The sequence below is a fragment of the Antedon bifida genome, chromosome 6 (assembly GCF_963402885.1).
Source record: "Antedon bifida chromosome 6, ecAntBifi1.1, whole genome shotgun sequence".
NCBI classification, from domain to species: Eukaryota; Metazoa; Echinodermata; class Crinoidea; order Comatulida; family Antedonidae; genus Antedon; species Antedon bifida.
In genome coordinates this window covers 5,750,014-5,765,501 of record NC_136231.1, presented here as the reverse complement: position 1 = coordinate 5,765,501, position 15,488 = coordinate 5,750,014, and the positions used below count along the sequence as shown (strand labels likewise).

Here is a 15,488-nt window from a genome sequence, read left to right as displayed (position 1 = left end):
TTGCCTTATGTATAAATAGAATTATTGTGTATTGTACTCATTTCTTGCATTACAACATTTCTCTTATGGAAACAATTTGTAGAATTTATCATATCTTAACCAAATAGATTTAAAACTAAATACAAACCCTTAAAATAATAAAAACTAGCAGTAATTAAAAATTACAATACAATTTTGTATTTGCTTTTAAAAATTGGTTTGAAATTAGGTATACATTGATTATTAAAATAAACTTAAGTAATGAATAACACTTTAAATTATGTAAATCTGACTTTTATAATAATATAGGCACAGTAAAAGAAATAGCAATGGAAGTCATACAAGTCATAGACAATTAAGAACACTGACTACAGGTCAGCAACCAAAGCGTTATCCATCGGGACTATTTTGAATCAGGCTATTGGCACTGTCGACCTTGCATGCATGTCAAATAATATACTGTGCCGATAGTCAATATTTGGTATGGTGCTTATTAGCACAGTTCCCCATGAATAGCATTGCTTCCTATCGACAATGTCGACTGTACTCCTGAATTCTTGCATGCATGTAATATAATATACTGTGCCGATAGTCAATATTTGGTATGGTGCATATTGGCACAGTTCACCATGCATAGCATTGTTTCCTATCGACAATGTCGACTGTACTCCTGAATTCTTGCATGCATGTAAAATAATATACTGTGCCGATAGTCAATATTTGGTATGGCGCTTATCGGCACAGTTCACCATGAATAGCATTGTTTCCTATCGACAATGTTGACTGTACTCCTGAATCCTTGCATGCATGTAAAATAATATATTGTGCCGATAGTCAATATTTGGTATGGTCCTTATCGGCACAGGTCACCATTGCTTCCTATCTACAATGTCGACTGTACTCCTGAATTCTGTTTAATGGCACAGGCAAATAAAGCGTACTATTGACGTATAGATAGAAATTAATAAATTATACCCTACTGCCTAACATGTGTGATTTTACTGCAGAACATGTCTATATTTCACTTTTCTGGCGTCTAATTTCGGAATAAATAATATTAATAGTATATTAATAGTATTATTAAAATAAACATATTTTTTTTGGAAATGAGTAAATTCAAACACATGTATCTACTAGGTTATTTATCTTATTTGTCATCATTGATTAATCACTGTGACAGGATATACTTCCAAACATTCCTTAAACTTATGAATATTCATTATAGCATTTCCATCACATGACAGGTAGCTAATTTGCATATCATCAACATGGTTGTTGGTTACTCCGTTGAGTTGCTTTCGTGCATCTCCAGAAGACGTCAGTTTGTCTTCCTGATCACCAAATCCAACAACCTATTATAAAAAGTAAATCAATATTGAATTAATATTTTGCCTTTCATTACAAAAATTACATTTTAATTAAAGAATGCTAATCAAGGACAAACAAATTAGGCTGGACTACTTAACGTATCCAGGAATAATTTTAAGGTTAGGGTAAATACAGTGTACATTGTTCCTATGATACAGTGTGTGACAAAAATGTACTGCTGTATCATAGCATTTAACTAAATACAGTACTGGAATCTTTCTATAAACAGTAGGAAGAATTACACCTACACCAGTAATCAGTAACCACAAACATCAATAATATTGGTATATATATTTTGAAATGGAAATACCTGTGTTGAGAGTTTTCTGCAGCTCTTTCCTTCGTACACTAGTTCATCTAGTAGATCAAGTATCTCTTTCTGCTTTACAGTCTTTAATACTTTAACCTTTAAATAACAAAGGCATCTTAATTTGTGTTGTAATTATATCTCCACATGGAGCTTTATCTTAACAAAATACAAATAATCTTAAATATTAAGCATTTCACTTAACTCAATAAATATTTAATTATTTCCATTAGAGATTTTTAAAATGTTAATTGTTTCCCTTAGCCTAAGTGTTTAATTTATTAAGTAGAGTTGGTACATAAACATGCTTGTATACAAATAAACAAACCTCTCTCTCCAGCACATCAAACACATAAGTTCCTCTTTGTATAGCACCCCAGTTTCTGTTGACTTCCTCACCTAGATTTAAATCTACACATTGCTTCAATGTTACAAGAGCATCCACTTGTGTTTGGAACTCTTTGTCGGTCATAGCTTCCAGTTTCTCACGGAAATGCTTCAGAAAAGCCTCTATCCGCTGATCTACATGAAGAGCGCTGTAAGAAATTAGAAAAAAAATAAATTAAAATCATTTATCAAAACCAAACACTATCAATGATATAAAAATACATAATGGTTACATTAAGCTCTGTCTACACTATCAAACTTTATGCGACAAAAAAATGTGATGTGCCTATATATGGACATGATGATGTCATATCACTACCAAATTTGGGAATATCACTACCATATTTGGGCATATCACACTATTTTTTGTTTGTCAAACTAGTTTGGTAGTGTAGACAGAGCTTTACACAATGTTTCACACAATCTCAAGTGGTCGTATTTAGTCCCACTCACTAGGATTTTTCTATATGGCCAAAACAGCGTCATAACCAAGCCTTATGACATTTTATAAAGCATGTGTTTGTTTAAATCCTGTAAATGTATGCCCTGTGCTTAGCTGTGTGTTGAAAAAAAACTTCCTGAGAATGACTAGTAAATACAAACCATATGATGTATGTTTTTATTTCGATGTGTAATTTACAATGATATATTATTTACCTGAATTTAGTTGCTTGCGTAGTGACAGTAACAGAGAATCCAATGATACCAAAGCTACTCCTGCAGGTAGGATGAACACTGTACCTGGAAGAGACAAACAAATGTGATATTGATTTCAACAATACGATAATTGCAAAAAGGCAATACTTAATATACCTAATAAGGTATTAAAATATGACAAATAAATAATTGAAGTTACCCCAATTGTTCTTGTGTACGGAGAAAATCAAAACATGGTTCATCCATCAGCATCTATGACATACAAAATAAAAAAAAACTTTTTACAGACTTGAGAGAGTAAAATGATTTTTAAAACTCAAGAAATCATGACAAATTGTATATGGTCATCCATGTGAATTTTCAATTTACATGAAATATACATAAACATATATTTAAACAGAAAATACAAAAGACGAAAATAATAGTAATATATTCAGAGGATACTAAACTAGCCTGAAAAAAATACATGTGGCCATTCCTTGAGGTCTGGTGACTGACCAGAAAACTTGTAGACTCTAGGATATCCTACTAATAATTTAAAGCAATAGTTTCACCAATCTAAAGCTCTGTCTACACTATAAAACTAGTTTGATGAAAAAAGTGTGATGTTACCCACAATGATAGTGATATGACCAAATATGGTAGTGATATGACATCATGTCCATATATGGTCACATCACATAAAGTTTGATAGTGTAGACAGAGTTATATTCCATGTCCAAGACTGGAGACTTTGTAAAAGCCTCCAAGTATAAATTGAAATGCTATATACTTACAACAAGTAGTTCAATAAGTGTAATTTTATAGATGGTCCCACAGCCTTGTTGATAGTAGTTTGTAACAACAGTGTTTGTATCTTCTGTGTTGAAGCTTTTTATCTTGCATACTGTGCTGCCAAGAGGAATCTTAGTAACTGTTGTAGTCGGTTGACATTCTATCGCATCAAAGTTTAACTTGCTGCATATTTTGCTGTGGAACTCAATTGCCTCCTGAAAAAAAAAACGGAATAAAGAGTATCGAGAAAGAAATATAATTTTAGTAGGTAAAAGTTAATAATTGTGTAATAGCATGTCAGCAAGATTCAAGATTCAATTTAATTTTGCCAATTAAAATGGAAATAATATAAGTACATTTTCAAAATGTTAAAATGTATATTAATAAAATTATTACTATATACAATATTTATATTATTTAAAACAATCAATATATTAAAAACAGACATGAATACTACAGGGATACAACATTTTAAAAGCAACATATAAGAACATCAAAAATACTAGATATCTAGAGAGAGACAGTTTGTCCACTAAACACATTTTTACTATAAAGGCCAATTTACACAGACAATCAATAACGGTAATTGGAAAACCTTGTGGCTTGTCCCATGTAGAATCTGCATCTATTCTGAGCGGAAACCGCCCATCCACTCCGTGTTGTGTGTAAATGGTCAGAAAGAATAACATAGATTCTATATTTTTATTAGTTACTGCTTGTCTAATATTTGTGTAAATTGGCCTTTACACACATCCATTAACATGGGGTATCAAAATGATCAAAATTGTACTGGATGCTTTAAACAATATTAAACCACCTCCAGATAGAGGGAAGGGATGGGGTTCGCCCTGGTGCGGGTATTTACATTTTAATATAGTATCATAAAGATTTATTGTTTCAAAATGTCACATATATTGAGCAAAGCTGGCCATAAATAAGTAATAGTTTAATCTAATAGTAATACTATACTACTAACTACTGAAATAACTGAAATGTATTTTATTTGAAAATTATCTGTATATACCTGTTGCGTATAGTTGCCTTGTACGAGAACTTCTACAAACATCTTCTTTCTGAAGTCGGCAGCAAATTGTTGCACCATATCCTTGGTAACTTGAGGGCAGGCTTTCCTCTTGTCTAATGGGATCCATTTAACCTTTTGTAAGATTTGCAGTCGGATGTCACTAGAATAAAATAAGATTTTCATCAATCAGTATAACTGTTGTAAATGCCTTGTGGTACGAAAATAAAGAAACAAATTAATATGTAGTAGGGGTGGGTATCACAGGGATAATAGGGGTGGATGAAAAATACAAGAGGTACCCAAAGTTTTCTATGGTTTAAGGCCCATTTACACTACGATGATAATGATCGACGATAAATAGATAAGCATGCATTTTTCTTACATATAACAAAGAAAAGAAAGAAAGGTTTTCGTTCCAGAACTATAGGATAATCATTTATGCTGTCTTATAATATTGTTTAAAATCCAATCAAATGACGTCATGATCAATAAAAACAATTGTATTGTCACGATATTATTGCTCTTACTAATCATGACGACATTTGATTGGCTGTGTGAAAATATCATTTTCATCAAAGGAAGCATGGATTGTTATCCTATATTTTATTTTTTAAAATTCTTTTATTTCTAGAATAAAAACTTATTAGATTTTGTTTGTTTTATGAAAGAAAAATGCATATTTGTCTATTTATCGTCGATCATTATCGTCCTAGTGTAAATGGGCCTTTAGGCTATCAAATAAGCTTCAGGTTGGGTAAAAGACTTTAAACGTGGATATCCTGTCCACCTCCATTCAGCACAATCACATCAATGGCTTGAAACTGGCTAAACTGCACAATGATTAGAAAGGCAGTTTAAGTAAGTAAATTTATTGTCATTTGAAAACATATAAAAAACATTTACATTGAAATAAATTGTTTGGCTAACAACAAATAAATAGAACTTACACACAGTTATACTAGTATTTTTATTCTTATCATCTTATTCTCAATATATTATTTTATTTTTAAAACCAGAAACAACAGCAGAAACACTTAAATTCTGTTTAGGGTTCCTGTATACAGTTTAGCAGTTCAGTATATTGTTGGTAATTAGTATTATTAGTAGTATTTATACTTACTTGTTTGTTTTACTTGGTTTTATAATGTGGTTATGATATAATTGTAGCATAGACTCCATGACAGCATCCATTAAATCTTCAACAGAGAAGTTAGCAATGTGGTCAAGAATTGTGTCAAACAGTAACTGAAAAAAAAGAAGAGATTTGCATGCAGTTTGGGTAGTGTCACTATTTTTGTTGTTGCCATGGACAGTGCTGTGACTGCTATGAGCGCTCACTGGCTAAACCCAGGGGCCCCGGAGCTTCAGGAGGCCCCTGAGCAGTGCCCAGACAAAAAAACAGGCATTAAAATATGCTGAAAAAAGCCAATAACGCCCAAGGCTTCCAGCGTTGGAACTTGGAAGGTCACTTAGGTTTCCTAAACCAGGGGCCTCTGCGTTAAGCCACTGGGAACGGAGGGAAAAAAATTGCCTAGGATTGTGCAAAATTTGTAAGTAATCATTATTCTTTGAGTCTTCCATACAAATCAACAAAGTTCACAATCGCTGCCATTTTTTTACATACATAAATTACGATGCTATGGTAGGCAAACTGACATTAAAGTTCAACACAAGTAGTAATCAACATTTCTAAATGTCATAATTATGTTGTATATTTTGTTAGTAATAGTAGTATAGATTTAGAGGCTAAACCACAAAATTAATAAAAATGAATGGCTTGTATTCGTTGTCCATTCACATTAACTCTTCCAACTACTTACATAAAGCTTATGATTAAATCCGCTCATTCTGATAACTAAGCCAGTTTCTTCCGTACGGAAACTGTAGTTTAACTCGGCAGCTTCGGCGTTGTACGCTACTTCGTTCATGTTATGCTCAAGGAGGGTAACAAAGAAGTCAAAAAGACACAGATACATTGCTGACTGGTTCACTAGCTCACTTTTTAAGTATACATAGATGAATCCTAAACAAATTTAAACAATGGTAAACTAAAGCTTTGTCTACAATATAAAACTTGATGTGACAAAAAAATGTGATGTGCCCCTAATGGTATGGTCAAATATGGTAGTGATACGACATCATCATGCCCATAAATGGACACATCACAATTTGTTGTCACATAAAGTTTGATAGTGTAGACAAAGCTTTAGTTAAATGTAATTTATATCTCCATAAATAATCAGGCATAAAGACGTTAACAAAAAGGCTAATTTTGTTTATTTACTTTACATTATTATTTTACAATTATAAATACAATTATATTTTCACTGTAGCATGGAAACTTCAAATGTTTTCTATTACCTTTTGGTATTTTGAACTTCCTGTCACTCTTATACCATACACATCCTTTGTCTGAATCCAGTATCTTTATGGGATGTTGATTGGTTGCGTCATCATCGACTTTCAAGTTAAAATCATCAGCTAAAAATTGAAGCAAACAAGTATTAAGCTCTGTCTACACTATCAAATTTTATGTGACAAAACAGTGTGATGTGTTCAAATATGGTGGTGATATGCCCAAATATGGTAGTGATATGACATCATCATGTCCATATCGGCACATCACATTTTGTTGTCACATAAAGTTTGATAGTGTAGACAGAGCTTTACTGTATTGTATCGGTTTAAGTTCATTAACCAATATAAACAATTTAATAATCTTGAATACATATACTGTCTTATATTCTTTATATTTAAATGCAATGCAAATTACTCAAAAAATGGTGGCTGGATTTCAATGGAGATACAAAATAAAATAAACAAAAAGCTAAATCAAAACAATAAAGTAAAACTGCCAGAAAAGTTTTTGGGCAACACTAGCTCTTCATTAGTGCAATTTCTTTATATTTTTAATATTTAAAACTTACCAATAAAAATATTTGGAGCAGGTAGGTGCAGATCAGGATGAATTTCACTATCTGTCAAAATAAAAGAAAACTCCTTTATATCCCATTTAAAGCTCTGTCTACACTATCAAACTAGTTTGACAAAAAAAGTGTGATGTGCCTAATTATGGTAGTGATATTTCCAAATATGGTAGTGATATGACATCATCATGTCCATATATGGGCACATCACAAAGTAGACAGAACTTTAGATGTGCAAAGTAGTAACATTTCACGATAAAATATAAAATGTGAAGGCATAGTTTTACCAATTGAAGATCAGCTTTCAATAAAAAAAATAAAATTTTTACCATGGTAGTCTTGTATCCATTTTAAAGGCACTTGTTCAATTCCGTAGGCAGTCTGATACCATGGCTCCACTTGATCACATGATGATTGAAATGATTTTGACCACATCAAGTAATTAGCAGCTTCAGCCGTCAGACCGGACAGACACTCAGTTATCACCTACAGAAATTTAAATTGATTGATAATAATTGATTTAATTATAAATAAATTAAATACAGATGTTTACTGGACTCATAATTCTTAATCAATTTTGTTTAATAATTCTACATGTAATTTTCTTTTAATGTTGTGAAAGTTTCACACCATTTCCAGTGATAGCAGTGTCTGTACTCTTGACACCCGCTCCCCATCCATTTGTTTGTTGAAAGGAATAAAATATAAATAACCCATTGGAACATTGTGCATAAAGTTAGGAATATTTGCAAATTGTAAACAGTAATTCATGTTTACCATATGATTGTTCAGTGTCCTGCACTTTATTGTCAACTGTATTACCTCCCCTGGGAGAGGTGCGTCATTTGTCCGATGTGCGTCATACCTTATGTATACCATGACGCACCCCTGGGGTCATACAGTGCGTCATACAATTAACAAGTGCATTAGGCTGATAGATCACCTCCTGGTTGGTGCCTAGGACAATAACAGAATTACAATATAATACACTTACTTTTGGATCATACTCAAACGCAAGCTGGTGACCGGTGAGATAATGTTCCATTGGGTACTCTTGCATATTATCTGCAATCAGCTCAACATTATCAACTGCGTCCATCTACATATGATAGAAAAATATTAGACAAGTTTTCTTTTGGGGATAGTGTTTCATAATAGAAGTTCAAATGAATTGAATAGAAAACATATGTATGAACACAGAGCCTAAAAAACAGAGTTGTATATGACAAGCAATGTTTTAACTGATATTTGGAATAGACTATTTCAGTTATCTACAAATAATATTACTATCTTCACTCGGCCTACCTCTTCTTGAAATCTGAAAGCATTGTCATCTATTGTTTTTATCTCATCAAATATTCTAAAAAATACAAGATATATTTTACAGTATAAAATTATAAAGGTATAGTACAATTTCAATATAGTATTATGAGTGATGAAATTATAAATCTAAATTTAATGTTTGGCTATTTTGTTAACTCATTTTGGATCTGGTCTTTTTGCACTAGCCTCCATTGATTTTCACATTTGCACTTACCTCTTCTGTGGCCCAGCTTTCTGCAACATCTTGATATATTGAAAGATTGTGGATACAACCTAACCCAAGAAAAGTATATACAATTTATAATTTAATAAGGGTTGAAACAAGGAATTGATTTATGAAGTGTATTCAACATTATTAACAAACAAAAAATGTTTTAATGTATTGTATTGATATTTTTAATGTTTTATATATTGTATGTGTTTTTAAGCATCAAGGAAAACCAATTTCATGTTCGCCTTGTTGTGTTCATGACAATAAAGATTTATCTTATCTTATGTATAATTATTTAAATCATTAATTAAATTATATAGAAATACACAAATTAGATACTGTAATAAAATACATATCTAAAATACAAATAAATATAAAATGTATACCTCATCAATATTAGTTAATCCTGTTGTAGATAGTTCAACATTAATAGTAAATATTGAACATGTTTGGTTGTATTCAAAACCTGTTCCATCATTGCCACTAAATAATTTCAGAGCCAGGGACCTTAAAAAATAAATAAAAGAAGCACTCAGAAACCGAGTGAAGTACTTGACAAAATATATCAGGGAAAACATTATTTGGAGTGAGAGGGCTCACTACTTGATATTTTGGTCCATGTTAAAAGAATAGAGAGGGCATGCTATTTAATATCTTGTATGAAAGATACAGCTAGTAAGTAAGATTTTAATATAATAAGCTTTTGTGACGTGACCAATATATACATTTTCCTGAAAACCAATAGGCATGTTCTGAAAGTATATACCTATTAACACCCACAAAATTCTAGATAACTTAAAAATTGTGGACAGTATCGTGTTAAGAAACAAACAAAGCAAATACTATATACTTGGCAAAAGTAACAAATATAGATTAATTACTGTTAATATAGATAATAGATCTATGATATCAATATAGATTATTACCGTTTATATCAAATTCCATGTTAAGAATCCAAAAATATTCATTATATATGAACAATACTGTATATTACCAACCTTTTCTTGAGCCTTGCTAGAATACTGCCTTTCCCTTCATGACCTATTAACCATGACAAATATTGTAATGGCTTGCATCTGAAAAAAAAAATATTGAAGCATATATAAATTGTATTAATTTCCTGGTATTTTTTTTATTGTTAAGCAAATAGAAGCTTTAAAGATGTATTGTCCCCCCAAAACATGAAAAATGAAGATTAATTAAATCAGACTTTGAATAGGTTATTTTGTAGTTTTAATATTAAACGTTAATCACTTCCGTAGAAAAAAAAACTGAAAAAAATAATGTTTTCACTTATAAAATGACAAAATAAATGGTTCAACCAAATATCCAGTGGCTGCCAGCCAATTTGACTATTTTTTTTGCTTTAAATTAAATTACAGATACATTTTTTTAAATTTAATTTTTTATAAAAGTGGATAACTATTATGTGACATTAAAATAGCATATTCAACAAAACAATTTTTAATAATTATTTTTTCAGGGGGACAATACATCTTTGTGCCTAAAAACAAATAAATTCTTATCGGCAAATTTTGTATCTCCACATATAACATCAAAATGTTATACTACTTACTTATAGTCTTTAAACAAACAAGGAAAGGTCCATGTTATTTCCAATTGGTTTGCGTCTTTTACAGGTACGACTAGAGGAAAAGAATTGAGAACTTATGTATTATTAGATAGCCCTTCAAACAATTGCAGCACAAATGAAAGTTAACTGAGGTCTGCAAACCAATACTTTAGCTACTATATCAATGTGTATGTGTGGTGTGTTAACATATAAGAACCTACAGTAGATGGTTCTGTGCACCTAGCCTTATTGTCCAGAAACTTTCCAATTAGCCTTTATTGTCCAGAAACTTTCCACCTAGCATTACCCATCCAGAAACATTTGCTATGTTTGTAGATTTTGTTCAGTCAGAAACACAAACAAGGGCCAAACATAACTCCTTTAGCTTACAATATATTTTTCATACCTACTTTTGTACAATTTGTGAAATTTTTCTGGAACAAAGGGATCTGGGTATATAGAGTACGAAGGCTTTGGAAGACCACTGAAAGAACAAAATAATTGCATGAAACATTCTTCCTAATCATTTGGATTGTTCTGAATCTAGCCTTTAGAAGAAGACATGATTTTATAATAAAATATATTTACTAACTTTGATGGAATATCTGAAAAAGATTCTCTAACCCACTCTTCCAATGTATCCAAGGTTTCTGAAAACCAAAATTGATTGGAGTGAATTAAGAAATAAGTAACTAGTGAACTAGCAAAGCGAGATGGTGCATTAATAGCGAAAGCAAAGATCTGCCTTAACCGTCTTTCTAGGAAGGTGATGTATATGTGTTATTACTTGATTTGAATTCCGATTTAAAGATGAATTGAATTTTGTAGTTTTTAAAATTACTTAAGTCTGTGGAGGACTTATTTATTATTTATTTGTACTGGGTGACCTCTTCAGTCAAAGACTGGTCTCCCAGAGGGCCCAGTTATGATTAGTGGTTGTGTGTGTACTAGTACACCGGGGTAACGCTCTACTCGTCTCAAAAGATGTACTAAGTGTACATGAGCTAGATATGTACACTGGACCTACGGTTTATATTCCTTATCCGAGAAGACTCGTTCTACCACCAGAACAATGGAGCAAGCGAACCTCGAACCATGATGCCGATGCTATGGCTACGGTTCCACTGTATTAAACCGCTTGGCCGCTCACTAGCCCAAATGCAACTAACATTGTTAAAAGCAGGTTTTCATAAAATGAGCCAGACTTGAAGGATCAAAAATTCACCAGGTTATTATCTACAGTACGACATGAATACCCATGAGGTTAATAAGTTTTATCTTCCTCACCTGGTGATTGTACAGCAAGAGTCATATAATCGCTGGAATACATTCTCTCTCTAAATTCCTGGAGCCTCTTATGTACCTCAATACCTTTGCTAATTGGATCAGCCTTTAATGTTGTACTATTACCTACAAAAAAAGGGGTATAATTTATATTTGTCCATAGTCTTCTTAAGCTCTGTCTACACTATCAAACATTATGTGACAAAAAATTTGATGTGCCCATATATGGACATGATGATGTCATATCACTACCATATTTTGGCACAATTAGTAAGTAATTTTTTTGTCAAACTAGTTTGATAATGTGGACAGAGCTTTAGGTAGGCCATTTTTTGTTAATTAATAAGCAATTTCATACCATACACAGTAGTTCAAATTAACTTGTAAAAGCATACCTACCCCACATAAATTTTCCAAGTGGGTGACCTTCTTTAGTGAAAGAACCAAATAACTGCTGTTTACGAAAATGATCTGCTGGAAGACTCATTTGAAATTCTGTAGTTAAAAATTGTGAATTTCAATAAATATGTGAGCTTTTGTATGACCGTATATTTGTTACAAACAAGTGAAAAAAGTATATTTCAATATTGTTTGATGAAAACTTGGGCAATACCCAGAATCCCTCAAAATTATTCAGGTTCAGTGGATTATTCCATTTGTTGAGGGGTAATCGCATACTGTACTTCATTGCATAGTTTATCCAGATGAGTATAAAAGCATTAACAATGTCATTGCTTAAAGTATAGATAGACTATCAGAATGACTTAAAAATGCGTTTTTCATAAAAAAAAATACTGAAAATAATACTAATTTAATATAGATGTTTTAAACATGTTGTTACCACTATCAACAGCCTCTAGTTCACGATCTGTACTAGATTCTTTCATCAATGGCGAGATGAAGAACTGAGCAAAACGATCCAATCCCTCACGCAAGAAACTACTGTCAATATCAAATTCAAATTCCGTCTGAAACGACAACAAACATTATCATTCACGATGAACTCTTGAGACAAAACATTTAAATGTTTATTAGTTGAATATAGGAAGAAAATTCAACCTGAAAGTTGAAAGATTCTATTCAACAAGGGTGAGTTAAGTATGACACTAAACGACTCATAAATTGAAAAATAAAGATGAATGTTATTTGGTATATTTTTTACAATTTAAAAAACAAAATAATCAACAGCATCAGATATGAAATAAACCAATAAAATGGCAAGGATACATTTTGATCTTAAACCAAATAAATGACAACACATGTTATAAATCAACCAATCAAATGACAAAGATACAGTTACTATAGGTGTGTCATAATAAATACAGCAGAATCCCTCCTTTGGGACACCTCTATTCAGGGGACACCACTACTAAAGGGACATTTTGTTGGGTCCTGAAGGTGTCCTCTTAAGGGGTTCTACTGTAATAGAAAACTAAACAGGACAATTATGTTTAAATTCAATGATGAATTGTTTCTGTATTGTGTAGGGTAAATAGGTAGGTAGATATTAACAGAAGCATGAATGTAATGCTGGAGAGGTCACATGTCACTGTGTCATAGTGTGTTTGTTTTGAATATAAACTCTCAAACACTTACTCTTTCGCAATCAGTTGAAGCATTTGTATTTCCCCCATGACGTTTGATAAAGGCATCAAATGAATTTTCATCTTCATATTTACTGCTTCCCATAAATACCACTGGAAATATGATATGAAAGGAACACGTTTTCTATGTGCTATGTTTTGTTTTTGTAAACTTAGGGACCTGTCAAAATTATTCCACTGCAGTTACTGCAGTAATTACATTTTTTTTTTCTCTTTAACCTTTTTTGGAGTAATCATTATGCACTGTTTATTGTAGTTCTTGTATGTTACTGCAGTAAAATAATGTTGACATGATTCTTTTAACACAATTAGATAGGATTGCAAAGCTCTGTCTACACACTATTAAACTAGTTTGACAAAAAAAGTGTGATGTGCTCAAATATGGTAGTGATATGCTCAAATATGGTAGTAATATGACATCATCATGTCCATGTATGGGCACATCACATTTTTTTTGTCCCATAAAGTTTGATAGTGTAGACAGAGCTTTACATCTATGATAGTAGAAGTTTACAATTGTCTATGTATACAATAATAATTCAAATATTGGTACATTTTTCAATGAAACATACTATGTTCAAGAAAGTGTGCTAGTCCAGGGATGTCAGGTGGATCAGAAAAGCTGCCAATACCAACACACAGAGCGGCAGAAGCCTGAAAGAAAAACAGGTTATTTTCTTTAAACCATTTATTTAATATCATCATAGCTAAAAAATAAAATAAAAAATGAAAATTAATTTAATTAAAATTAGAATCTAAATATTAAAAAACTAACCAACTTATCTTGCGCTCCTTTGAGTCTCTTTTTACGTGGCATCATTTCATCATCACTGTCACTTTTCATTCCATCATCCATTACATCCTCCTCAACCTCAGAACCGCCATCCTCTTCATCGGTGATAGCCCCATCTGCAGCACCATCCTCAACCTCTTCGTCACTGCTGCAACAGGTGTCTCTTTTTTGTTCAGTTGTTGTGTTGGGAGATGTGGTATCAGATGATAAATCAGAAATCACAATTGCCACTAGGTTATTTGGTAGTTGTATTATTCTGAAACCAAATTACAGTGAGAACACTTTAATATTTTTTTAAAGGAAATTTCATAGTGTAATATCTATCAGTGTATTATTATGTCCTAGGGCTAGGCCTAGTGACGTTGGGTAAATCGTTTAAATTGCTCATAATATAGGCCTAACATAAAAACACTTTGCAGTTTGAAATGAATATGATCAATATTTGTCCTTTTTGGCTTGCCATGAATTTGTGGTTCTATGCCGCGCAGTGGGCGAGCTAAGCCTCTGGTCGATGAACACCATTCATTGTTGGCCTCCCTGCCTGTCATCCTGCTGCCTGTAGGCCTAGTTGGTGAGCTGTCTACTATACATTTCCCTCGGCTAGAGGGCCTAGGCAGTATTAAAATAACTTAGCCTATATATACCTAAAAAAATACACATAATTAATTTAATACCGACCTATACTTTTTAAAATCATTTGGAGACTGCAAAAGTTGCGAGGCCATTCCGTATGTGTGTAATTTAAATGCCTTTTATTGCTGAAATTCACTCGCACACGACACAGCTGCAGAGCCATGTGTTGCAATTTTGGAAGGTTCATATGGAACGCCTAGAGTGCCTTCAAGTGCGACTGTCTATCTTTACTGAATCTGACGTCTTGAATTTAATTAACGGTAATAAAATATTCTTCTATTAAAAAAAAAGACAACTAAACCAAGTATAAATAAATACAGATTATAGACATAAGTAATTAATAATTTAATTTATTGCAATTGTGTTAATTCAAAACTATACTTTATTAAAATGGTAGTTAAATTAAAAATTATATCTGTACAAATACATTTTTATCATCACCATTGTATATACACACAATATAGAATTAGCATATGATTGTTATCATGATTGAAAACAGTTTTAAAAACGGTTTTATTATGATGATTATGAACATAGATGAGTAAACGTTTAATTAACTAAGATCAATTGGCAAATTCTTTTGAGAGAAGTCTAGGCCAATTGTCACAGTTTAGAAGCAACCTGCACCTACATAGGTTTCATCA

The 15,488-nt window shown here is 32.0% G+C and overlaps 1 protein-coding gene across 1 annotated transcript; it reads right to left on the bottom strand.

Moving 5' to 3' along the window:
* Positions 1–4: 4 nt before the first annotated feature.
* LOC144845353 (nardilysin-like) lies at positions 5–15,006 on the bottom strand. Its single transcript, XM_078702622.1, has 27 exons — positions 14,890–15,006; positions 14,194–14,467; positions 13,991–14,072; positions 13,411–13,511; positions 12,656–12,782; positions 12,214–12,309; positions 11,818–11,940; positions 11,123–11,180; positions 10,941–11,014; positions 10,534–10,603; positions 9,956–10,033; positions 9,344–9,464; positions 8,961–9,019; positions 8,729–8,783; positions 8,418–8,522; positions 7,753–7,909; positions 7,424–7,474; positions 6,858–6,977; positions 6,317–6,519; positions 5,617–5,741; positions 4,497–4,656; positions 3,475–3,687; positions 2,898–2,950; positions 2,699–2,782; positions 1,983–2,190; positions 1,658–1,753; positions 5–1,331 (listed from the first exon to the last, which is right to left on the bottom strand). The coding sequence occupies exons 1-27, from the start codon at positions 14,934–14,936 to the stop codon at positions 1,137–1,139; spliced, it is 3,135 nt and encodes a 1,044-aa protein (XP_078558748.1). The 5' UTR covers positions 14,937–15,006; the 3' UTR covers positions 5–1,136.
* Between the last annotated feature and the right edge of the window lie 482 nt (positions 15,007–15,488).

Coding starts and splice junctions, on each gene's coding strand:
- LOC144845353 (XM_078702622.1), bottom strand. CDS start 14,936: ATGGCCTCGCAACTTTTGCAGTCTCCAAATGATTTTAAAAAGTATAG. Junction 11,181..11,817: donor TCTTGCTGTACAATCACCAG/GTGAGGAAGATA, acceptor TTTGGTTTTCAG/AAACCTTGGATACATTGGAA. Junction 10,034..10,533: donor TGTTTGTTTAAAGACTATAA/GTAAGTAGTATA, acceptor TTTTTTTTTCAG/ATGCAAGCCATTACAATATT.